Raw genomic sequence first — 10,284 nt, forward strand, 5'->3', positions numbered from 1 at the left:
CTTAATAATACTCTGAAATCACACTACTATAACAAAATGTGCTATGATGCAAAAAGAAAAAATAGAGAATTTAAAGTTGGAGATATGGTTTATGTCGAAAATGGGAATAAATTAAATCGAAAAAAACTAGAAGAACTACGAATAGGACCATATAAAATAGAAAAAAAAAATCAGATACCATTTATGAGATAGATACAGGACACAGGAAAACAGAGTCAAACTTATTTCATATTTCAAAATTAATTCCAGTACAGATAACAAAAGATGAAGTTGAGGAGGATACAAATGAAGAAAAATAGATAAAAGCGTGATTCTGGCAGAAAATCCCTCATGTGAATTTTCTTTCTTGGGAGGGTAGATGTAAAGAAACTATATTTCTTTAATTTTGATTTTGTCGCGCTTTGCGCGATTGATAATACACTGCGAATTTTTTGTCTGGGGTTTTTTGTTGATAGGTTAAAAGAAAACCTAAAAGTAAAGTTTAATTAAATATATTTTGTGACTGATTATAATTTGTGAAATAATAAACTTTAAATGTCGTTTCTTTGTTTTCAGAAGCAACACATTTGTTTGTTTAAATCCTAAATTATAATCAAAACCCTTATATATATATATATCATGATATTCATCACAGTTGTGTTGTGAGGATGACCGCAGCAATTTTTAACAAGTGACCATATCATATGTCATCATAACGAGTCGTCTTTGTTTTCATCTATCTGCTGAACATGTAAAGACAACAACAACTTTTGCCTTGTAAAACATGCACACATACGCACACATACACACACACGAAAGAATAAAGAAAGAGACAGAGAGAGAGAGAGAGATGTGTCGAATAAAGTAATCGAACGAATATCGGCCATCACTAACAGACATTCCTAGCAACGATTATTGGGTAACAAGTATTCACGCTGACGATGATGGTGATGACGACGACGATGATGTGATGGTGATGACGATGATGATAATTATAAATCTAATGTTGATGATAGAGGTAATGATGTTGAATATGATGAAAATGATATTTATGACGTTGATGATAACGATGATGATAAGGGTGATTAATGTTAACTTCGTCCTCACCATCAATTTTATGTGTGATCATTATTATCATCTTTATCGTTATCATGATGATCATCGTCGTCGTCATCATCATCATCATGACGAACAAATGATCTTCCACATTTCGTGATTAATAACCTTTTAATTCTTCATGCGTTAGTAGCTTCTCGCATTGTTATCACAATCTACGCGTGCGTATGTGTGCGTGTGCGTTTAAGTATGTCTGTGTACTTGTGTGTGTGTGTGTGTGTGTGTGTGTGTGTGTGTGTGTGTGTGTGTGTGTGTGTGTGTGTGTGTGTGTGTGTGTGTGTGTGTAGTGTGTAGAAGGTAGAAGTAAGTATTTATTTCGTTTGTTTGTAAACGACGTGTACACACACACAAACACAAACATTTGAAAATATGGAATAATAATATAATTTAGCGAATGTGAATTTGTGCATACGCACAGGTAAAATTTTTAAAACAGAGATGTATGCATGTTGTGTAAGTGTGTATGTATGTGTGTGTGTCTGTGTATTAATTTTATACATTTTTTATATCTCTGCTGACAGCACGTGCGTGTGTGTACGACAGAGCAAAATCTCGAATGTTATTTATATAGAAATGGTCATTTACCAAAGGTGCATAACCAACCGTCCAGCCAGCCAGTAGTACAATGAGACTGACCAATTGCAAGCCATTAATCATTTGCCGCTATTGAAACGCACAGAGCGTTTTATCATATATATTTATTTTAATATTTATTAAGAAGTTTTTTTCATATTTTTATACTTTTTTATGTTTTTCTATTTTTATTTGTTTATTTATTTCTGCTCTTAATTTTATCTTGGCTAGCTAGTGCGAATGTTTGTTTTGCGAGCTTATGAAGAAAGATTGTATGAGGCGCGAAAAATATGATGTTAGATGAGTTTATTTAAGTTTGTATGTGTGCGTAGGTTTGTTTGTTTGTGTGTGTTTGTGTGTGTGTGTGTGGGTAGGTTTGTTTGTGTGTGTATGTGTGTGGTGTGTGTGTGTGTGTGTGTAAAGCCTTTTTCACTTTAGTTCAAGTTTTTCACTATCATCATTTTTTTTAACTTAAATTGACATCATCCTCATCATTAAAAATATTATCATTATAATCATCATCATTATCATCTTTATCACCATCATCATCATCATTGTTCTTATCATCGTTATCAACACCATCATCGTTCTTATCATCGGTATCATCACCATCATCGTTCTTATCATCATTGTCATTATCATCATCAGCATCGTATTCATTATCATCATCATTGTCACCATATTCATCAAAACCGTCATGTTGTTGTCACATTTTTACGTTGTCCTCCAGACGACTGTCACTCTGAACAACACCGGGAGAAACTTGGAAATGACCCTGGACGACCATGCTGATTCCTATGTCAATGTCACAGGTTGTTGTTGATGATGATGGAGATGATGGTGGTGATTATGATAAAAATGATGATGATGAGGATGGTGATAATTTTGATGACGATGATGATTTCAATTAACCATTCTTACAACTTGCAGTTTTTAAATATAGAAAAATACAGAAAAATTTCTTGGCAAAAAAATTATTTTGAAACCCTCGGTAAAAATTTTTTTTATTCATTTGTTTTCGTAAATAACTTTCTACAGTTATAAAGTTATTTTCTGAGATTATCTGCCATTTATAAACCGAGAAGAACATTAACATTTAATTATTTGCTTGTGTAATTGAGCGACTTTGAATTTACAGCAATGACAATACATTGACAGTGTGATTTTTTTGAAAGTAACTCGGATCTTGTGAAATTCACTACGAAAAAATTGAACACACAAAAGGAGGACCACTTGCCTATCAGTACAGAGTCAGTTAAGTTGACCTTCACTTTTGGCTGGATAAACGATCAAATGGCTCCCAACATCGGGTAGCTGGTGTCAGTCTACCTGGAGAGGTTCATCTCGATTCATTTCGGATTATCTCGGTTCATCTCGATTCATTTTCGGTCATCTCGATTTTGATCGCAAACACTCAATTTATTACAAATTAATTTATTTAAATCCATTGAAAAAATAATATAAAATAGACAAACAGGTAATTTACCATAATCTACTGATTTACGTGGACCTAATATAATTGCAGAAAATGCAGAAATTAGTTTATTGTAGCTCTGGCAAAGGAGTGATTTCAATTATGAGCTAGAACATAACCATGATGATTCATTTCAAAATGTTAATTATTTACAATCAAAACATTATCGCCACAGCCATAACTTGACACTAATTCTTTTTAGCAAGAATAACTTTACTAACATCGTTAAAATAATTTCATCTCCAACATCCTCCCGGCAACTGGAACAGATCCAGGTTATCGGCTACAACAGCGATTTGTATTACAACAGAAGCCAGGCGGATACGTCCAGTAACGGAATGTTTGGCATCGCTGTATTCATACAAGTTTGTGGAAAATTAAATTTATCTGAAACTGCTGAGTGTACTTTCAATATAAAAGTGAGAATTTGAGAAATAAATAAATTGTATCGGCATGGACAAAGTATGTTTTATTGTTTTTATATATTCGGAGGATGGCAGTTTCACGGTTCTATTAACTTATATTGTTAGAGGTATTTCAATCATGAAATTGCGATTTAAAAAATAACGTTGATGTAAATACAATACCGTGTTTTTTGAAGATTTGTTAAAATTTTTGGAGAAAATTATCTCCAAATGTTTACTTCTTTCTTTTCTAAAGTCTTATAAAAAATATTAATTATATAATTAATGAATTATAAGTTTTATAACTAAATAATCAGTAATTTTCAATTTCAAAATATCACAGATTGGTGAACAAACGAACGATGAGCTGAACATTTTGCTCCCTCATTTGGATAAAGTCACATACCGAGGTTATGTAAGAAACGAAAATAAATAAATAAACAAATAAATAAATAAATGAGTGAGTGAGTGATTGATTGAGTGAGTAAGTGAGTGAGTGAGTGAGTGAGTGAGTGAGTGAGTGAGTGAGTGAGTGAGTGAGTGAGTGAGTGAGTGAGTGAGTGAGTGAGTGAGTGAGTGAGTGAGTGAGTGAGTGAGTGAGTGAGTGAGTGAGTGAATAAGTAAATAAACGTGATAGGTTTGCTAAAAAATTGATTAACAACTCAATTGTTTAACATTTAATTAGTAACTGTACATGAATCCCATGAGAATTTGTCACCAAGGTCAGAAAGTGCGCGTGAATAACTTCATGATAGCGGACATCCTGCCATACACGGATCAGTATGTAACGTACGAGGGCTCCCTAACCAAACCAGGATGCCACGAATCTGTCACCTGGATCGTATACAACAAGCCCATCTACGCTAGCAGGGAATTCGTTAGTTTTACGAATTGTTGACAATTTTGTCGTTTATATTTTTATATTATTCGAATATTTTAAGATTTTGAACATTTGCAATATTTTTTAAAATAAACAAACGCGATAGCTGAATAGTATCAAACCCAGGCATAGCGGCGACTTAAATAATACGCTGATTCAAACACCTCTCAGACAAGCACTTACGTACATACACAGACGTATGTATGTATGTATCCCTGCAAAAACAACATGCACAGTAGGACACACATGTAGCAGGCAGCAGTTAGAAAGAACTAGAACGCCTTGAAACTGCACAAAATCAAAAATGAAACTAAATAAATTCAAAACACAATTACAAATTACCAGCTTAATTCACAATTGATTTTATTTGCACACAGTATGTTTGTGTGTTTGTTAATTCACTTCTTTGTGAATATTAAAAAAATACGTATACGACACGATGCAACTGCATGGATTATGGATGTGCGTGCATACAAATACACAATAAAATTAGATGGATGCCCTGAGAAGTTTGATGGTTGGAAGTAGTGCAGAGGATCCAAAACGTTCCATCGGGAATAATTTCAGACATCTGGCACCTCTGAACAACAGACCAATAAGAACGAACATTGATTTCACTTACTCCGTTTAGTGAAATTTCTTTTACAATCAAAGAATGGATGCATGAGTGTATGTTGATTCAACAGCAGAACAACCTTACAAAACTTGAAAAAATTATTGTTTCGTAAAATTGGTCGAATCATTAGTTGTTTCATAATTTAAAATACCCATAATATTACGTCATATAATGTTTGCTAACAAATTTCAGGTACCAAACTGTACCATGGAAAGACAAGCTTACTACCAATGTTTGTTTATTAATATTGTGAATTATTTTGATTATAAATTAATATAATAAATAAAAACATCATTATACTAAAAATGAAACATGATACTAAATTACACATTAATGATATTACAGATTATACAAAAAATAAAACATAAAATGAAATTTTTTTGAAAGTTTAAAATATTAATAAGTGTGGGCGGTTATGAAACCAATCTCATTTTGTTTCACTTATTTTTCAACAGTCAATTTCCAGAATTTACAACCATGATTGGAAAAAAAAGATGGAATGTAGCAATAGAAAAATTTGTTCAACTGACTTCTATGATAATGTTGATTTTATTGATTATAAACTCTAAATTTTTACAATTTAAAATTTTACTGTTTATCGATAGTCTGAATTCGGTGTCGGTTAAATTGACAATACTGATTGATGACGAGAATGACATTGATGATGAAATGATGATAATGTCAGTCATTATTTATATCACACTGGTGATACAACCGATGATGATGCTATACCTACTAGGCCTATAGAAAATAACCCATGAAAATAATTATGGTTATGAAACTTATATGGATTGCTTTGCTTGTTTCATAATACTTAATTGTTTGAGTCCTTTATGTTTATTCAAAATTGTTTTTTTACTTTTTATTCGAACATTCATATTTAAATATGTCGTAAATTTGTTTTGAATAGTAAACCGAAATTGTAAATACGTTTGGTTGAACGACTTTTTGCAATGTTAGAATTTAGATTTTCCTATTAAACTAGAATTAGTTTTTGAAAATCAAAATGATATTTTTCTAGTAAACTGTGAAAACGAAATGAATAAATACAAAATAAGTGAAAAATCATCAAAAAAATTTTAAAAAAATTTCATAAAAACCAAAATTAATTAGCACCAAAAAATGTGAAACATAAGTTTATTTTATAAAATTCGAAAAAACTATTCATCTGACATGGTTCTCCGAGTCGTGCAAATGTTTCTTATTGGTCGATTGAGCGTAGGTCGGCAGATATAAAAAAAACTTCAACGAGGCAGGCCAGTTTTAAAAATGTTTACTCTTTGACGGGAAGCTAACATTTGTGGGGCTGACGACTCTATCAAGCTTATTTCTTGATGATTTTTTCACTAGGTGGATGTGATATCATAAACAATTTAATTTAATATTTAATTCATTCGTTCATTCGTTTCGTCTTTCCTTTATCCACCCATTCATCCATCCACTCAACCCATAACGTTCAAACTTGAAAAGTTATCAAACATTCGACTACTTAACATAAGTTATTAATTTTCGCTATTTCAATTTACTGGTATTAAACGTACTAATGCAACATCATTACCCGCGCGAACAATGGTAGAAAATAATAAATACCTAGGTATAAAACTCACTAATACACAGAAACACACACGCACACATACAACAGCACAAATTATACACGTAAGAATATACGAAGAGTAAAATAACGCCAATAAATTCGAACGCTAACAGCAATTGTTTCAGCGTGAGTCAACAACATTTTAAGGCATAGTGGATGGATAGATAGATACATAGGAATACAACGAAACCAGAAGCAAGAGAAGGTACAAGAGAGAGAGAGAGAGAGAGAAAGGAGAGAGTATGTAATGTTGTGTTTGCTGTGTGTGCGATTGTTTTGTTAGTGTGTGATGATGATGTGAAACAAAAACTAACACATAACAATCAATAAATGAGATGTCACCTAGCAAGAATAGAGGTCACCTACCTACCATAAATTAACGCTCAAGCCCTAGCTTACCTATAACAATTATCTCAATTCAAATCTCACCTACTTATGATCAATTAACTCATCTTAGGCTTTAACTTACCTACTTTCAATTAAACTCAACTCACTCTTGGCGTCAGTCCAGTAGAGAAGAAAAGTAGAAGAAGTCAGAAAACAAACATGACAATGACACTGAACAAATGAATGTTATGCATGTGTGTGTGTGTGTGTGTGTGTTGTTGAGAGAAAGAGAGAAATGATCCAAGATAAAATATTTAGAGATAGAGAAAGATACAAGATATAATATTGAGGAAGAAAAAGAGATGCACGATACAATATTGAAAAAAATACAAAGTACAATGTTGATGGAGAGAGCTCGCGAGAGATAGATAGATAGAAAGGGTGCAACTGATTGACACACGCCAGGTAGGCACCTAAAATTTCCTTCAAAAATTTTTAATTGTTGACTCTACTACAGTCGTTGCTGGCTATTTTACTTCAAGAGAATGTTTTGCAGAAAGGTTCCCGTAACAACTGACACGTCATCTCAATCGTTTATTAGTCTTCGATCAAAATGAACATTATAAACATAATTGTAAGATCAGCACAGTTGTACCACATGCCATTATACGGTGAACGCTGTTATCACGTGACTGAGAATGGATTGATTCTAACACTGAAGTTTATTATTTTATTATCATATAAGCTGTTGGTCCGACTTGACCATGTCCGGTTTGGTGTCGTCAGAGGTAGCCAGCATGCATACAACCTGAATAAAAAGTTGAATTAGGGATTAGGAATTGCCAATTATGAATTATTTTTAATTTTAAACCTTAAAATAAAGCAAAAACCAAATAAAAAAAACAAATTTTTGTAAATTTGAATACTCCGTATAACCAAGTAGTTTAAAACTCGTATGAAAGTTTATCCTACATAGACTATAATAACTACAGTTACGTCATGCGTCGTCATAAATACAGAATGTGCATGCGTGTGTCCAAATGATTGTTATATAAAAAAAAGTTTATTCCTCACTATGCATAGGATCAGATGTATTTATCGGAAATCACCAGAGGATATCGAGTACGGACGATGCAAGTGCTGCCTATCTCGCTCCTCTCACATCATCTCCTCATTCAGTTGGAACATTTTGATGGTTTTTTCTGCTTGCTTCTGTTTGTTTTGTTTGTCATTCGTTTAATTATTAACCGACATGACAGCTATTATTATCCTTACGTGAGTTGATGCGAAATTTAAATCTAAATTAAACATCTTATGAAAGTTTTTAATAGAAAATAAAATCTAACATATAAATTAGCAGGTCGCACGATTTTTCAAATTTTTTTTTGGTATATAAACTACTTTTCCTTATAAAGCAAAATTTGCTGATTAAAATAATACCAAATTTATTATTGTCGCATTTATAGTTACCGAGAAAACGAATTTTGAAAGAATTATTTTTACTTTCAACTTGCGCCATGAGTGACGCTCAATGTTAAGTGAGCATTGAGCGATTTAAAATTGAACAAAACACAATTTTTTCTTCTTGTTTTTATAACAGCTGTAAAATAAGAAAATAATATTTATGAATAATTTATATTTATAATAAAATTTAATTATAATGATTAATTATAATTATAAAATAATTATATATATCCATAATTTATATATATTATAAATTAAAATTTAATAATCATAATCATATTGCAATGGTATTTATAATTTTACATTATATATTATATTATAATTTATATTTAAATATAATTCATTTATAATTATATATTATTATTATATGATTATTATATTATTATGATATATTGATTATTATATTATTATCATAATTATTATATTTCATTATATGATTATAAAACTTAATAATAATAATCATATTACACACGCACGCACGCACGCACAATCACACAATTATAAAATTAACAAAATTTATCATACGATGATTTTTCATCAGGTGAAGAATTCCAGGTCTCCATTGATCAGGTCTGTTATAAGACTTTCTACTGGTAACTTGTGATCATTAGAATTTCCATCATTAATCAACAACATGAGGACTGCATGTTCAGTCTTCTTGCGGTCTTTGTCCTCGGAGCATCTGAGGAGCAGAGTTAGACAACTCTCCAGTGAGGTAGTTTCCCATCTGTCTCTCCATGACCTCTATGACACTTTGCATAAGAGAGATCAAAAGTTTATATAACATATCATTGTTATACACTTTGTTCATCAGAGACAGGTGCACATCATCTTCTTCAAGAGGGTGACCAAACGCATCAGTTTTCATCAGCACAACTTCTGCTGGGTGGTGTAGCATCCCCTCAATCACTGACTTGCCCAATTGAAAAACAGAACCCTAGGATCAAGTTTATTATGATCAAACGGTGTCAATACTTTATAAAAAGAACAATGCTTATGTTGTAATAAACAAAGAAATAAATGAAGAAAAAAACCATTTCCAAGTTTGAGAGGTCATGTATGTTACGGTATACCAACGTCATCCATGGGCCGGTGATAATCTTCCCAGTGATGCCTAGAGCTTGAAATTGCACCATGACTCCTTCTTGGTTGATCTCAATCCATAATGACTTTGTTATTTCGTTTCTATTGTTGCTATGAAAAGGTTTTTAAGATTTTTAAATAATTTATTGAGTCAACTAAAAAAAATTAACATAAATACTTTCTAAGGAATGTTCTGAGAAGTTCTTCATGATGAATGACGAGGCCGCCCATATGGAATATCAAGTTCAATCGGTTTCCAACATATCTAAGGAATGTACCAGCTGTGACATTGTTGGCTTTCAGGAATGCCTTGAAGGCTGATGAGTCTCCCTAATAGTTGTATCTATAACATCAGTAACAAAGATGTCACCAATTATGAAAAAACATTATATATAAAAATTAAGTACCTCAGTTTGGATAGGTTGTATAGAAATGAGACAGCAGTTCCACCTTTGCCAGTTCTTCCTGTCAATCCATGGATGTTGTCGAAATCTGCCAAACACTTCATGGCATCAGATGCAATTCCTTCTAATGGATGAACATTGCAACTTAAATTGATTAAGTGGATCTGAAGTTTCTCCTTTAGCATCTGATGAACACGATTGTTGACTGGAGCTCTATCTGCAAGGCACGATTTCAATTTGGACATGAACTGACAGTGAACTTGGGCAACTTCAAACCCATTGAACTGCGCATATGTCTCTGTAACTAACTGCATGGATGAAACAATGTAACTGGCGTAATCAACAGCCGTGCCACCTGGAAGTCTAGCTG

The 10,284-nt window shown here is 32.3% G+C and overlaps 1 protein-coding gene across 1 annotated transcript; it reads left to right on the top strand.

Moving 5' to 3' along the window:
• Positions 1-2,365: 2,365 nt before the first annotated feature.
• On the top strand, positions 2,366-5,057 carry HELRODRAFT_162052 (hypothetical protein; the record flags this gene model as incomplete). Its single annotated transcript, XM_009024375.1, has 6 exons — positions 2,366-2,480; positions 2,893-2,918; positions 3,412-3,507; positions 3,890-3,956; positions 4,269-4,423; positions 4,920-5,057. The coding sequence occupies 6 exons, from the start codon at positions 2,366-2,368 to the stop codon at positions 5,055-5,057; spliced, it is 597 nt and encodes a 198-aa protein (XP_009022623.1).
• Between the last annotated feature and the right edge of the window lie 5,227 nt (positions 5,058-10,284).

The sequence above is a fragment of the Helobdella robusta genome (genome assembly GCF_000326865.2).
Source record: "Helobdella robusta unplaced genomic scaffold HELROscaffold_4, whole genome shotgun sequence".
In the NCBI taxonomy this organism is placed as follows: domain Eukaryota; kingdom Metazoa; phylum Annelida; class Clitellata; order Rhynchobdellida; family Glossiphoniidae; genus Helobdella; species Helobdella robusta.